Raw genomic sequence first — 17314 nt, forward strand, 5'->3', positions numbered from 1 at the left:
CTTTGACCGACATATGAGCAATAAATTAAGGTCTCTGTGGATCAGTAAAACTCCTACAAAATTATGATGTTTCTCATTTATTATGAAACTTTTTTCATGCAGTTAAAAATTCATAAGGTACAAAAAATCATTGCCTTAAAGTAACCGTTAATATCTTTTCAACGGTTAGGTTTACGAAAAAATTATAAGAGACCATTTTGTAGAGCATTTTCCACAAAATATATATATTTTTTGTAAATAGTTGGAAGCGAGTTTTGAGTTATTCTTTCTAATTATGAGAAACAAAAATATAAAACTATAAGGCGGAGGACTTTTCAGTTAAAAATAAGAGCACATATTTGGAGAGACTTAAAGGTGTTTAAGAACCCATGTATTTTTCAAAATATTAAGCGAAAAGAGGCTCCTATGGCTATTTAATTGCAATGAGACTTTTTATTAAAATTTAATATCCAACTTTTAAAATATTTCCGATTTTAAAATTACTGCTGTATTAATAACTGTAACGCATACTTATTACCAGCAACATTCAAAATATACAAAATATTAATTTCCGCTTCAAAAAACGCATTCGACTCACCTGCATACAACAGCAACGCCAACAGTATCTGCACCCAATGTGTCATTTTGTTATTGTTTCTTGATGGATTTGCGTTCAAGCGATGATTTTGTCGTCGACGTGCATTAACAAAATATTAAATGGCTGACAATTCACTCGACCGTTTGTTTATATTTAATTATGTTCTCTGTTATTACTATGAATTATTGTACGTTTTATCGATATGTTGTGTTTGTTACGAAAGTAAAAACTTGCTAAAGGACTATAGCATGCTTTGTTGTTGTTAGTGTTGTTCTTTGCATCGGTTAGTTGAGTGTATAAAAGCCTAATTAATGCAGCGAGTTAAATACACAAAGTGTGTGCAAATTCAATTAAATGTTGTACTTAAATTTCGCGCAAATTTAGCGATAACGCTCACATGTATTATATGAAGGTATGTAAAACCGATACAAAAGCAGACGTTTAAATTCGCTCGAATTTCATAAATGCTCTTTCCGGGTTCGTACTATCAAATGGCATATGAAGTCCGTAAAGTAAAATTAAGTGCGAAAAAATGGTCATTAAAAACGCCACGAAATTCCGGCGCACTCTCCTACACATGCAAATGTATGTGAGCATAAATAAATACCGTTAGTAATTATTTTAACCGTTAACAGTGACGTTGAGCAGCCAGACGTGGCAGCAGTTGGCGTCACGCGGCGTTCTTATTTGCTACGTGCTGATTATAACTGCTACTGTTGTTATTGCTATTGTTATTATTACGACTGGAAATATTGGTGGCTGGTGTGAAATCAAGTTTAGTTTTGTTGTTGCATTTATAATTTTTAACGCGTTAATAAAACTGTTGTCCGGCGTTACGGCGAAAATTTTATTTTTAAATCTATATCATCTTTTCGCCGCTTGTTAAGGGAACAAAAAGAAAGCAAAAGCATATAAATGAAATCACAACAAAATCACCGTCGCTTCCGTTTCCGCTTTTCATTTACGCTTCCGACGTTTTTCACTCAAAAACCGTTGCCACGCGTATGCGATTGGCCTGCATGTGTTTGTCAGTTGTTTATTTTTGTTCACTTTTTCTTACAGAATACCGTTATTTTGCGGAAAAAACATGCTTGCATTATTTATCAATCTTTCAGCACAAAAAAGGAAAACGTGGCAGCTACATGGATGCCTGCGCCGTTGTTGCTCCTGTAAATTTACTTCCGTTGTATTCTGTTTTGTTTTTGTTTCGGTTCTGCCTTTAGGCTTTCATTTTATTTTTGTTGTATTTTAAAATTACCCGTCGGCTGTTGCCTGTTTTACGCCTCCAGCTTGTCGCTCAGCTGGAATCACGCGCCTTTTTAATTGGTTTCACTTTACAGTATTATTATGGCACGTGATGTCGTTTCTCTTATCCCTTAACGGTTATCCTTTTGTTGCCGTCGATTTGCGTTGAATCGCTACGCGCGTCGGCTCACATGTCAACGGCGCTCAGCCCGTCAGCGTCAGCTACGACTTGAGCTTGTTGTGCACTGTTCATCGCATTTTCATTTAATGCTGACACACATACACGCATACACTCATTTTCGATGTCTTCAACTCGTCTCTTTCACTTCCTTTTCATTAAGTCGGCATCGTTATTGCTTTAGTAATATTTGTAGTTGTTAGTGTTGTTGTTATTGCGCTTGTTGATAGGTGTTCTTGAGTGGCAATTATTTGGAATTGTACGGCTGGTATTTATTTTGCACGCCCACCTTTTGCCACCTGCAAGTGGAGAGAAGAAAATCGTGAGTAAAAATGCAAATACCTTATTAATGCTGTGTGTAAAATGAGTGTCGTGCTATTAAATGACACGAAAAACTCTGGATTCAAGTACGAAATTGTCAACGTGTCGGCGCAAAGTAATTGGAGGCAGCGAGTATATTAATTTTCTGAAGTATTTGAAGTATTTAATCGCTGACGGAGTGTGAGAATGTGAGAGAGTGAAAGTATTTCTCAATGCGCTCTAACAACGAGTACGCCATGAAGGAAGTTTTTGCTGGATTTAATAAGGTCTTTCAATATTTAATTAAACTACTTAAAAAATTATAATTAAAAGGAGTAAGATTCGCTCTTGATTGGGAAACAACTAAGCAGGAGGTAGTAAAATCGAATATAAGAGTTTGACTCAAAGACCTCTATGACTCTTGTTATGCAATTACATATATAAGACAACCTTTCAAACACACCCCATAGTTGGACTCATGTAAACGAAATGAACATTACTACCCTTTAAACTACTAGAAATTTGGCAACACCGCAAGCAAATTTTTTAGGAAATGTACTCGTATGCTGCAACTATGTAACGACTGTTGAGGCATTTTATGACCTTCACCGACGAAGAAAAAGATGCCTTTTTTTAAATTTCATAATAAAATATTGAATTTAAGTGATATATGTAGTACTTGAGTTTTAATGAGATTTTAAGCAGTTACTACTCTGAAGAAGTTAGAGTATAGTCCACTCTCTTTACTTGTTTGCTTTCTTGAACTCTTTTTTGGCCGCAAGTAGCACTCAAAATAATTTCAGGGTAGTTGAAGTTTTATTGGCCAAAGCATCCGCTCCATCCATCGTTAGTTTTGGCACTCACGTCATGAGTCATGACTTTAGAGTCTTAGACAATTTCGTCTATCTTACAATCAATACTAACATCAACAAGAAAACGCTAACTTCCGTATTATAGTTCCGGTACAGTCGAACTTAACGCTTCATAAATACAAAAGTTTCCTTACTAAAACTATGTTCTCTCAGTTTCCTTAGCAGCTATATAACATATTAACTCGATCTGAATAATTTCTAATATATGTACAATAACTCATGTCAAATTTGATGAAAGCGAAGTGCCAATGCTTTCCATGCATACACTTTATTCCAATCGTTCAGTTTGTATAGTTTGTTATTGTAGTCCGATATCGGTTTTTTCGAAAAATAAGCAGTTTCTTGGTGAAGAAAGTTCGGGTGAAAAATTTCAGGTCCATATCTCAAAAATTATGCTACTAGTTCGCATATATACGGACTAATGGTCGCTAGAACGGAAGAACGGCCAACGTCCGGTGTGTTTAACGTGGGTACCTTCTGGCCACAGCCTTATTCCACGGCGCTCAAAAGCACAGCGGATCGAATCAATGTGTTGGTCAGCGCGCTGAAAATGCCAGGCATTTCCAGTACCAATTTTCAGTGTAGAATGAACACACTTACTACCTTGGTAGTGTCCGAGGCCCGTTAAAAACCTCTGCCATATTTTGGGTCCTGCACCCGGTTGCAATGAAACTCCACATTTAACTAACAAAGTGCATTCGGATTTTAATCACCACGATTTTCCCCGAGGAGCCAGTCTGCAGGAGCATGTTGGAGCGAACTTCAAGGGTTCCTGCTCCCTGTGGTGCCAGATTAAGTCTCCGGTCAGACCTCTTAGCCTAAACTACTACAAGTTGATCTTCCGTACTGCTCTGAACTGGTGACCAGGGGCTGCACTCCATACACACCACTCATACAAAAAACTAACCGTAATTTCCAGTTAAATGCCTTCACCGCCTAAACAAGTCTCGCGCAAACGACCCTAACTATTCGGCATTCCGACTGGTGGAGATGACACCACTAATATCTTAACGTCCATCGGTCCAGCTAATCCCCATACCACAAAGATTCCTAATGTCCGAGTGCATCGGATATTCTGCAATTGTATGCACCTTTTCCTCTACCTCCTCCTCACAAAAATAACCCGACCTATCAGATAGATCCTTCTGATGCAAAAATGCATTAGGAAGTCTATGCCCCGTAGGCAGAAAACCCTGACTCAGACAAAATCTAAATTTTCGGTTACCCTCAACAAAACCCGAATGTACTCATACGTCACTCGGCCGCTAAGACCAACGGCTTGCCACCTACACCTGACCCTATCATCTAGAAGCCTTCTGGTTCATAGATATCCCTCTTTCAGGAGATCATCACTCAGCCCTGAATGCTTCATGCTTCTGAAATCTGCTCTTAAGCAGCATTGTCACCATTTTCTTCATCAATATGTCCACCCCACACCTAAACCCCAAGTATTTATAATTTCCAAAAGATGTCCTCCCGCCCGCTATAGATCAGACCGTGTGCGACCTTCTACCAGAAGAATAAAGTCGTCTGCATAAGTACAACCACAGAAAAGACCACAGATAGAACCCTGCGGGCAGCCACGAACTACTCCAATCACCACACTCCCAGTCATTCCGATTAGAGATCCATTTCTGTCCGAAAAGTAACTCCGCCAAAGCGTAATTTCCGGACAGCGAAGCTACTTCAGCCGTGTAAGGACGGACGGTTAGACCGACATGACTAAATCGACTCAGCTCGTCACATGACAGGGTTAAAAGACCTTGTTCATGTTGGAAAAACTTTAAATTGGCCAGTTGAGTTCGGTATAAGAAAGAATAACAGCTACACTTTGTAGTAGTTCAAGAATTTTCGTCATTATCTTCGTAATCTTATTTGCCATACTCCAATAGAAAACCCTACCAGATATAAAATAATAATTGTCTATAAAAAAGTGGAGCTTCATTTTTCCAAATATGTATTGCAACTGTATGCAAATTTCAACAGGCTATCATATAGGCCTGTGCATTTATTGCACCCCGTTGCATAATTCTTAGGTGCGTTAAAAAGTTTGATAAATTGCTGCATTAAAACTGAGGAACATTAATAATAAAATCTTTTTTTTTTTGAAAGGCAAAAAAGCTGCGCGTGATAGCTTCCAACGAACGCAGTTGCTGTAGTCAGTTCAAAAATAAAACATTTTGTGTGAGTTTCGGAAACTTTTTCATCAGTTATGCGCCTAAAAGAAAACAATTCAATTTTTTCCACCAACATAAGCAAATAAACAAACTGAGGCTTTGTGAGAGAGACACAGTCATGCAAAGTTTCGAGCGTTCCAGTGGCAGCTGCGTAACACAAAAGTCTCTGGGTGATTATGTATGCACTTGAGATCTGTAATCCGAAGCCAGATCCTTCTTCACAAACTAACATTTTAGCAGTTGTACTTCAAACGAACTACTCTAACGGTATTAAGCGAATGCACCCATTCGCCAGTGGTGTGCATGACATTTTCACAAGCTTAAGCGGCGGAGTGGAGGAGTGGAAGAGTGGAGGAACAAAGTTGAAAGCAGCCGAAATTTACTATGCACTAGACAGTGTCGAAAAACTCTCCGGTTACAAAGAAAATTTTAATGTCCTTTTTTGTATGCGAAAAGCGGCAAACGTTTCAGTTGCAAACGCTGTCTGCCACACTTGCCCCACAACACACCACGCGCTGGCAACACACACTATGTTTTTGGCATACGTATGTTTATACAATTTATCACACGGCGACAAGTGAAAAAATTAGTCAAAGCAGCAGAGCTGGGCCGAGGTGAAGAAGCTGAGTGGCATGTCACACACACACACTCATCCCAAGCCACTGATTGGTATCCTTGTATGTAGTAGCGAATATTCAGAACCGTAGCCGCAACCCAGTCGAAAATGTGAACTAGCTTCTCATGGTATTGTATTTTAGAAAGTTTTACCTAGGAATCACTTAGACGGATTTTGCTCTCCACTACGGGATATACAAGGTCTTACTGCCACAAATCCGCCGAGTGCTCAATAGTACCATACAAGAGAAAAAGGTGACATCTTTTTCTTTCTGGGTTACCATGCCTTTCCTCTTATGCTTTTTATACTTTTTTACTTGCTGCAAAGAGGAGAGGGGTTTGCTCATATGCATGACATAGTTGAGCAGAATATTTTGTGGATTCATATGTTACCATTACTTTCTATGTGTGTGTGCAACGCGCATTGTGCTGCTAAATATCCACATCCCCCACTGATTTATGTAGCTGCATATATTCATCTTTTTTGCAAGTGTTTGTTGATTCTCCGCTTTTATTTTGGGTCTTTGTTTAAGCGTTTAACTTAGTGGGCGACCAAAAAAAAACAGGAATTCGGTTATGATTTATTAGTATGCGCTGACTGATGTTGTCAGTTGAATTTTTAAGCAGATTACAATGAATGACTGTTTCAAAAGCTGACAACACAGACATGCATATTTGTATGTGGAGATCCTGTTGTGTGCATTTCTCCTCTGCGCTATGTATATTTTTGGGTACTCAAGGTCGTGGAAGCGGTTTTGCTTTAAAAATTCAATAGGAAAAATCTTGTTGCTCCGAATAAGAACAGCATGATATTGTGGCCACTTTATTATTGATTTTATATATATTTTATTTGTTATTTAAAGTGAATTATAGAGGCATAGAAATATTCTTGAGGTACTCTTTCGCTTTTAAAACAAGACTGTACAACGTCACAACGTTTTAATTTCACAAATGTTGACCCTGATGATATTGATAAATAGATGTGGACAAACGCTCCTATACTCGAACTCAATGCTAGTTTTAATACTCTGATACCGGATTAATTTTTACCTCCTTGAAAAAAGCTGTCCTTTAGAGCACTACGTCTACAGTTACCTTAATTTTAGCCACTGCAGTCAGTCAAAACCTAACCTCGATAGAGAACTCTTTATAGAAAACTCCCCGCTCTAACATTCCTTACCTTTGACCCATCCGGTAAAAAATCTTACTGCGTCTAATATCCAGTGATTTCACACGTCCACATATTCTTCGTTAGTATATATACAGAAAAAGCCATCAAGAGTAGTTTCTGCAACGTAGTGGTGAAAATATAGGACCGACAGGTTTCGGTAGAGGGCATTCCTAGTTAACGAACGAGCGGTTTGTCAGTTCTCTCCTTGCACCTGGAGGGTCAAGACAAACGTTTTCGCGCGACGTGTTTAAATAAATAAAGAGGCAATCTTCTGAGTTTTTTGTTGAGACGACAGAGGCAATCCAAACAGAGTGCACCTCGACTTTTATGACTATTCCGGAAAATGTCTTCCGTGACGCCTGCAATGCTTGGAAATTGCGCTGGCAGCGCTGTATCGACGCAGAAGAGCCTATTTTGAAAGTTTTTAAAGATTTGTAACGATTAGTTCAACAAATTTTTTTAAATCGCCTCATTCCTATTAGTTTCCGGACATACTCTGTATATTGATCATAAATACTCTCATAAATCGACACAATTCTTAGGGTCTATCATATATATGTTAAGGCAAATAGTGATATTAGTTTCGGTTATTCCTACTGTTTCGTCGAAAGTATCACTGTGAGCTGTTTTGAGCTTAGTCTGATAGAGAAGAATATGCCAGGATGTTTCGACCCATCTTCATACATAGAACTGTAACAATTTTCGACCGACAAGAAGCTTATTGGACACTGTTCAGTAAGAACTCCTTCGACTAAAACAAGATGAACTTTTCTAAGACTAAAAATAGGTCAGGGAAATCTCGAAATCGCAAAGAAACTGGTCATCCACAAACGCCTGATTATTTCATGCGACGTCTTTGAGTCTAGCGCTAAAACGTTAGAGGACAATATAAACCCAGCATGTTCCCAATCACCAGCTCTTACAGTTTCCAGCGAACCGACTATAGCTAACCGACTATCTAAACGAGACAGGTAATGAAGGACCTTGATGTTGTTGATAGTGCGATTAGAACATTTTTGACGAACTTTGGGGGCACAGTGAGCGAACTCAATGATAGTATTGTCTGTGCTAATGGTGATCGCTTCTGCCTGATGAGCCTTTCATTGGTTCGGCAGCCTAAAACTAAGTTTAACGAAGAGCTCTTTAAAAAAAACTTCATCCTCCCACCATCCGCTCGAGCTTCGACCCCTCTGAGCAGAAAAAAGGCACCAGGAGTATACTCTACGACACAGTGGCTTTTTTTCAAAGATGTAGTTGAAGAAAAGAGTAACAAAATTTCCTATGAGCACCCTTTCGTACTGCAGAAATTTTGGAAAACTTACATAATTTTAGCATAGTTTTTTATATATGGTATATTTCTTAGGCAAGCAGCATAAAGGTTATTTTATAAAAATAGTAACAAAAAACTTAGCTATTTAGAAACAATCGTTACGTAGTTCCACCCATCTGGAGCTCATCACGTTCTTCATGTTAATCAAATCCTTGAATACTTCATCAACTGAATTAAAAATTCAATTTAAGTAAGAAATGAAACTGGTTGAATATGCAAGAAGTTTTTGGTGATATAGTTCATTGCCTCCACGCTATCACCTGAGAAAGAAAAAACATTTGATAGGAAAACTTCTGTTCAATTCGAATGTTTCTGAACATGAAACTTTCAATGGCTAGGAAAGATATAGAGTCCAAATTTATTGAATTGCTTGTTAAAATATGTATGGATTACAGAGGTCATTCACTAATTTCTTAAGTAAATTTGTGTTTTTTATCTCTTTTAAATTTATAATTAACCAGTTGTCGAAAGTTTTAAGTCACCTATGATTTTCTTGATTATTCCTCACACATTGAATTATTATTTTCATATGTGAGTATCGTCTTTTGCCCACAATTCAGGATATACATATGTAAATACTTCCTTTGCCAATTTTATTTCAATAACATTTGTTCAACTGAATGACGGTAAATTTTCATTTTCGGTTAACTGTATTACTTTAATCAATTTAATCTGCATGCGTGACATAACAAGCAGCTGCTTTACTATATAAATGAAATTGCGGTACAAACTGTTGCAACAGAATTTCAACGGAAACGCGTGACAACTGTGCCATACAACCATGGAACTACAAGTGTATGCAATTGTAGGTGTGTATGTATGTACAAAAATGCCGGTATAGACGTGTTAACAACGCTTCTGACACCTTGTACATATATAGCTCACATCCGCAAAGCAATTCTACGCAAAAACAAGTGCGTACACAACACAGATATACATAGTTTATTTGCTAGGAGATACATATATTTATATGTGAGTATATAAGTATAAGTGTATATGTGTAGAGCAGCTAAGTTTACATTTTATGTCCGAAAAGTGATAAAATGTTGCAGAATGTCATAAAGTTTCAAGCAAAACACAAACAGATAACAGGCACATATAAAATGTATAGCATGCTTTTAGGGGCACATTGGACACAGTATAATATGACAGCACGGTTGCTGCAAGAATAGTCAGGCATACAAATTAACTTTATTTTTACGATTACACGTGTGACAGGCACTTCAACGCACACACTCGACTGGTCACACACACACACACACATACGCACGCACACCGGCACACAAATATGCATTATCGTCTCTACAGTCATAAAACCTAACAAACAGGAGCGCTTGTCTGGCGCTAGCTGTTTCTAGTTGCGCATGTACAAATCTTGCTTTTCTATATGTTGTGGACGCTGGCTGCGGCGTGTGTTTGAGCGTTTTAGCGGAAGTGTAAAATCCACATACAATTAATATAAACTAACAAAACTCTCACTCACGCATCACAGTAGCAACAATGACGTGCTTGTTGCAATGATTTCTGTCAACAACACTGCTATGCTTTCAACTAAATAAATAACTACCGTTTGTTGTGTGACACAATAACAACAATAATAGCAACAATGGCAAATAATAAATGTCGGTGTGTGTAAACAAAAAGCGTAGATGACACTTACAAATGCACTCATCATTATTCGTCGCTCGTCGGCAGTTGTCGCCGCTTGTGTATGTCATTCGTCATATTATTGCTTTGTTGCGCAGCACACACGTTCCACATAGTTTTTCATTAAAAACTATTTTCTTCTGGACTTTCCTTTGCTGCTAACCATTTCAGCACAACTATTGCCATCAAACAGTGGCAATTAACAATTGTAGGCAGCGCAGCACTTATATTTGCATGCACGTGTTTGTGTAGTTGTAGTGGGTTTGTGTATACACTTGCTGTTATATATTTCCCTGACATTTTCGAAGAATTAGCTAGTTTACAACTACACATCAACTTAACTCATTCAACTGAATGTAATTTGCATTTTAGCGTTATTTGTAGTTAGGGGTGTTCTCACTTTCGGTGTTCATAATTATTATTTTTTAAACTGTAAATTTTTTTCCAATCTTCAGAGTTAGGAAATATGACTCATAGTAGAAAATTTAATCACAAATATTATTAGAGTGTGTGAGTATCTGAGTAGTTAAAGAACAAAAATTCACGAAGAAAGAAATTATTGATAAGCATGGTGCTCTATTGAGGGTGCACCCAGTGTGAATTTCGAAAAACAACCACAACTTTATTTTCTGCATATTTCGTTTGACTTGAAATCTTTTGACAGAAAATTTAGTTTTTTTTTTATATAAAAGTAAAATAAGCAAAAAAAATTAATATTTTAAATAAAAAAAAACACATAAGGAAATTGGCTTATCAAATTTCCTGAAAGAAAAAATAATTTTGTTGAAGACAAAAATAAAAAACCCAAAAATTAGTTTATTTTACTTTATATGAAAAAAAAGTTTGCACACAAAAGGTGTACATAGGTATTTTCACTATCTACAAAGATGGCACACAATTTTTTCCATACGACTCTTAGTTTTGCTGAAATCGAAGTAAACAGTTTTTAACCCTTCAACCTCGACCCTTCCCATCCTTTTCCTAATTCAGATCACGCGTAAATTATCTTTCATTTAATATTTGTTATTTGATCTTTCATTTCCGATTGCTTTCATTGTACTGTTTTTTTTTGTGATTTCAAAAGTTATCTACCCTAGTCTAATAAGAAAGGACACGAAAAGGATGCTGAGAAACAAGAAAGTTCTTATGGAATCTCAACTCAAAGCTAAATTTTCTAGTTAAGAAATATAAAATTAAATATAACTGATGATATATTATAATATAAGCATTTTAATTAGTAGTACTAAAGTTGAAACAAGTGAGCCAAATTAATTTATAAACTTTTATTAACATAACACTAACCAAAACCATAAGAACACCCCTAAAGTGAGCAAAGACTTAACTGAAACATTCAAAGCATACACAATCCTTTAAAGGCTTGACTGAGTAATCACTATAAACTAACGCCATGTGACACAAATTTCCACATTTCCGGTTCTTAATCATCGTACATTTTCCTCCATATGTTACTCATACGTCCTGGGTGTCACAGCAAAATGTGAATTACCATAAAATATATGTCTGTACATATTCATACTTTCGCATATATATAAACAGCAGATGTTGTTGTGTATTAATTGCTAAATACACACATACACACTCAAGTACAAATAAAAAATATGTGTGTATTTTATAGCACAATGCAGACCATTGCCACTGCTTGCATCTGTTTAAGGAAATTATGTCGGATATGTTACATATTGTACAGCTATGCCGCAAATTGCTTGTTGTTGGTAAATGACACAAAAACTTTGCAATTAAATGTAGGTGACTTGAGCTCTCGACCTTTTCTAATTAAATCAATGGGTTGGCATGGAGGCTTGGAGGATGGAGGATACTCAATTTAAGCATTTGCATGCAAATATTTAATATTTTTTAACTATGTAAATTTTTATTGGCTTTAAAAATATCTTATTTTATCCAATATACAAGTATATTTGTTAATGTTATTACTGTGAAAATAAAATGACATTTCCCAACCAAAAACGTCAATTAGACGTCACAAGTTTTTATTAATATTTTGAAAAGGTTGTTAACTTTCAGAAAAATTATGACTTAAGGTTTTTCGAAATAGGGACCTATGACAACGTCCTGTTGACTGTAACTGAGAAATCTGACATGTTGTTTAAAAGAAGTGCTACCAGCCAAAAGGTAACGTTGAAATATCTGAGATCTTTGAACGTCTTTCGGAAAGCATTTACACAATTTTTTTGTTTTTTTGTTGGTGCACTCTTTATTTAATTTAATTTCTATTCTTTGTTTACAAGCCATTTAGTGTCACCGTGTCACAGTATTTTTTTATAATGGAAAAAATTTAATATCGTGCAGTGGCAAAATTCTTATTTTTGGAAGGTGTAGCACCAAAAGAAATTCACAAACGAATGTTAAAAGTGAACAGAACAGTAGAACAGTAGAAAGATGGGTTGCTGCTTAAAGACGATCCACGTGCAGGACGTCCAAAAAGCGCATCAATGCCAAAATCGTAGCCAAAATACAAGACATGGCTTTGGAAGTTCGTCGATTGACTGAGAGAGCTTTAGTAGAGGCTCTACACGTAGCATTATGGAACAAAAACATATTCGATTGCGACTTTTTCAGCAAAATTTGGAGCGTTTTAAAAAGGATAAAGTGGATTTTGTGCGTCGATTCATCACTACGGATAAGACTTGGGTCTATCAGCATGATTCTGATTCGAAACAAGAAGCTAAAGAGTGGTGTGAAGCTGGCTGTTCGGCTTCGAAACGAGTTCGTGTTCGGAAATCTCCCATGAGGGTTATGGTATCAGTTTTTTGGGATGTGAGAGGAATTTCGTCTGTGGATTAACAAGCAGACTGGTTCAACAATTAGTTCTGTCGTTATGACCTATTTTGCAGACCTTCCGGATTCTCACTTCAGGGATAGGATCCACGGATTGGAGGGTCGTTGGAGCAAGTGTATTAATGTTCGCGGAGATTGTACTAAATAATAAAGTGTATTTTGAATCATAAAATTGTGTTTTTCTTATCAAACGACAGGACTTATTGAACAACCTGGCATTATTTAGATTTGTTAGTAAAAATGTGCGACTTTAATTTATAAACTGAAATTCTCCCTGCTATTAATATTTCTGCCACATGTACCATATAATCAATTCCTCTGACTTACTTTTTGTTGACGGGGAACCCTTTTTCTACAGAAGTGTTTTTCATCTCGAACCTTCACTTTATTTGAACAAACTGAATTTTATCAGGAAAATTGAATGTCAATAACCATAACATTTTATTTCATTATTAACTTTGTGTGAGATAAGTCAGAAAAGCGGTCTAGGCTGTTAAACGAGCTTCGACAGATTGGTTGGAAGGCATATTTAATCAAAGCGAAAGCATTGAGCCGGAATATCGTTGAGTTAGTAAATTCCATAGAATTTTCTATCTTTGAAATTATTGATGTCATTTTTGACGTATCAATTTTGTTTTGCTTTACAATAGGAGATTGAGTTCTTAAAGAGTGCTGTGATAGGTTAAATCGGAAGAATATGGTGGATGCTGAAGCAATTCGAAGCTAAATTATCCAATTTTGCAATATTTTTTATTCATCACTGTTTTTTAAATTACAGAACCATACAATATTCAATTCACCAAAAGCAAGTTATAGATAATTTAAATAATTTTCAGTGCTTAATTTCAAATAATTAAACGATGAGCTGTACGAGATAAACGACGACATTGACATAGTTCAGCGAATTAAAAGACAGCGGCTACGCTGGCTAGGTCATTTTGTCCGAATGGACGAAAACACTCCAGCTCTGAAAGTATTCGATGCAGTACCCGCCGCGGGAAGCAGAGGAAGAGGAAGACCTCCACTCCGTTGAAAGGACCAGGTGGAGAAGGACCAGGCTACGCTTGGAATATCCAATTGGCGCCACGTAGCGAAAAGGAGAAACGACTGGCGCGCTGTTGTTAACTCGGCTATAATCGAGTAAGCGGTGTCTACGCCAATTAAGAAAAAGAATATCAAATAATTCCTTTTTTAGTCCATAAAAGAATCCCTTTATTTAATTCTGATTGCCAATTTTTTTGATTTAATTCAAATCAATAAATTTCGAACCTAATCGTATGCCTATTGTTTCCGATATTTTCTTATTTCTACAGCAAACCCTTCTATATCATTCCTCTCATTCTAAAATTGTATCTGAGCACTAGTCGTGGTTATGATGATCCGATATTTCTCATTTTAACATTGTAAAATGAGGTGGTGAAAGGTAGAACTTTCACTAAATATGATAAGATAACACCGCCTGATGCTATCAAAATTCCTCCTAATACCTGAAGGGATGAAGAAAGTGAAAGCCACGTGACACATTTTTCATAGCCCTCGCCGCATACTCACAAGTACTTTGTACGTCTGGAAACATTATTCGTTGTTGGACGTTGGAACGCTTCCTGTTGTTGTTGTTAAGTTAGCAGGAGCCAACAGCTAAGATATTGAGGTATCTTATATATATACATACTTATATATATACATATATGTGTGTGTATAAAAAAGTGCAAGAAACTGCAATCGCTAAGTGGCATCACTTGCAGGTTGTGGCACTAAGAAAGTGAGAGTATGAAGAGCAACGATAGAGCTGCACCCGGTTAAGCGTAATTGGAGTGGGGAGGGACCGCACTGGTGACAGCGTTGTAAGTTACCGCCAGCAGGTGTTCACACTACTTGATATTTGTTGTTGCTTTTCTTGTATTTTTGTGTGTGTGGCTGCTACTTGCCATCAACGTCTGCATGAAGTGCCATGACGTTGGCAAGTATTTTATTTGAAATTGAGAAAATGTTATTTGTGCTCTTCAAAAGCTGATAGCTTGCCGTGGACAAGTGCACAGAAGCACAGTGCAGCGCCAACAGAATTGCTGCGCTAACGGAACTGCAATGAAGTGAAATGGGCATGTTTACAAGCGCTAGCTCAAATACTACAAAGACAGACGTGCATATGCTGCTACATATGGGCAAACACACAGTTACTCACATAGACTGATATATACATATGTACATATAAGTACTCACTTGTACAAGTACACAAGCACAGGTCCTTGTTGTAAAAACAAAAAAAAGTACGAAAAGTGAGTACCTGAGGAAATTAAATTTTAAAAGTGCCGTTGATATAACATCAGCTCTCTGTGTGTATGTGTGAGTGAGTGTGAGAGCTGCATAAACGGCAGGTGCCTACGAAAAATGGTGAAATAAATAAAAATTGATATAAAATTACGGAATATTATGTAGGTATAAAGGAGGAAAAATTTAATGGAAAGACTGGCGGGCAAAAGGCAGAGAAGAATGGCTGATATTTCGTAGATAGCAGAATTTAGGTCATATCGAAAGGGTGCATATACGAAAGCAGAGAAAAAAATATTACTGTGTTTACCCACTTTATGTTTTCGAACGTACTTGCAGCAGCAAGGCAGGCCAGAGAATAGTCATTAACTAAACATGATAAATCAGAGAGAAAAATGCTTTCAAGCCAAAACGAAGGACAGTATGTGGAAAGCGATGTAATTAAAAGGCAATAACTAAGAATGTGGTTTAAGAAAAATAACACTTAGTTTGAAAGGATTCTATGTGCAGTTATGTGCTGTAGAGGTTAGGTAGTAGTGACCTAAAATTTTTGTATTTCTTTTCTATGGAAAACACACACATCTACATTGGCATGTTATATATATTTGTAGACGTTTTGAATTTGGCACACCGGTACTGCCATAAATAACTGTCAGCAGAGATTTTGGTATGTTTTTAAGTTTCAAATGCAGCAACACATATATTTTGCTATCTTTTTGTCAACCAAAGCAAACACTAAAAACTTCAAAGAATCGAGAAAAGGTTGGAGGTCGAAATTTAAAAGCTGCTACTATTCATTTTGTGCTGTAATAATTCATGCGATTTTTTTTACATAAGCAGTGACACTCTGGCTTAGAAATTTAGCCGCTGCATTGTTTGTTTTTTCATTTGCAGTGATAATATTGTGTAACTTTTAGCTCTATTACATATGTATGTATGTTTCAAATGGATTTTGTTCAATGTGTTGAAAAATTTAGTGTGAAAATTATACTTCAAAGACTGTCAGAATCATATAAAATTTGAAATATAAAGAGGATTTTGATATCATTCTAAGCTTCTAAAAACTATATTTGATGCTACGTACTCAAGGAAGAAAATTTTACTACAGAACTGGTCAATTGATAAGGCCTGACACATGTCAACATCATAAGATGGCTCAACAAGAATATGCGTATTATTTAACCCTAACCTTCAAAAGGCGCATGTATAAATTTCACAGCTGTCGATTTGTTAGTTTATAAATTATGTCATTTTGAGTGAAGAAATTTTTGTTACTTAGAATAAAATCATTAAAAGGAATTTCGCGTGCTGATTGATGGCGGGTTTCTGGGCACTGCCCCAGGAAAATAAACCATCAAAGATTGGTAAGCTAAGGTCAGACGTTGCGAGATGACAACCGAAGACAGTGAAGGCAGTGAACGCCAAAACGAAGTTGTGGCCGACGAAAGCACCAATAAAGTCTACTAAATAATTGTGGATGACCATGAAGTGAACTTGTTTGACACAAGTGCAAACAATGGTTCGTTCACTTCCGTTCTGGAAATATCGATGTGAAAAATGCACCTCGCTCTGGTGGTGGAAAATATTGACCACGACCGTCACATAAGCAGCCGTGACACCGCATTCATCATCAAACGATTTTGAACCATTTAAAAAGGCTGGCTCTATGAAAATTCGGGTGAAGTCGAACAATTTCTGAAGCGAATGGTAACAGGAGAGGAAAAGTGGATCAAATACGAAAACATGTGAGAAAAAGATCATGGTCCAAGCGTGTTGAAGCTCAACAAATGGTCGCAAAGCCAGAATTGACGCCTCGAAAGGTTATGCTGAGTGTTTGGTGGGATTGGAAAGGAATCATCCACTATGAGCTGCTTCAGCCTAGTCGAACGATTGATTCTACATTTTACTGTCAACAACTGATGAGATTGGAGTAAGCAAAAAACAGCCAGAATTGATCAACAGAAAGAGCTTCGTCTTCCATCAGGACAACGCTAGACCACACACATTTCTGATGATTCGGTAGAAACTGAGAGAGCTTGGCTGGAAAGTGTAGATGTATCCACCATATAGCTCTGACTTTGCACCATCGGACTGCCATTTCTTTCGGTCAATGCAGA

General features: G+C 36.9%; 1 protein-coding gene and 1 long non-coding RNA gene across 5 annotated transcripts in view; one reads left to right on the forward strand and one right to left on the reverse strand.

Moving 5' to 3' along the window:
• The window catches only part of LOC126759599 (zwei Ig domain protein zig-8), a 596656-nt gene that overhangs the window by 149180 nt on the left and 430162 nt on the right, over window positions 1–17314 (reverse strand). For all 3 annotated transcript variants that reach the window (XM_050474475.1, XM_050474473.1, XM_050474474.1), the window contains one exon: window positions 578–2299. In XM_050474475.1, coding sequence (XP_050330432.1) covers window positions 578–623 — 46 coding nt within the window. In that variant the 5' untranslated portion in view covers window positions 624–2299. The remainder of the gene's footprint in view (window positions 1–577; window positions 2300–17314) is intronic.
• Window positions 1–17314, forward strand: part of LOC126759603 (uncharacterized) — a 236870-nt gene that overhangs the window by 109315 nt on the left and 110241 nt on the right. The window lies entirely within an intron of this gene.

The sequence above is a fragment of the Bactrocera neohumeralis genome, chromosome 5 (assembly GCF_024586455.1).
Source record: "Bactrocera neohumeralis isolate Rockhampton chromosome 5, APGP_CSIRO_Bneo_wtdbg2-racon-allhic-juicebox.fasta_v2, whole genome shotgun sequence".
Lineage (NCBI taxonomy): Eukaryota > Metazoa > Arthropoda > Insecta > Diptera > Tephritidae > Bactrocera > Bactrocera neohumeralis.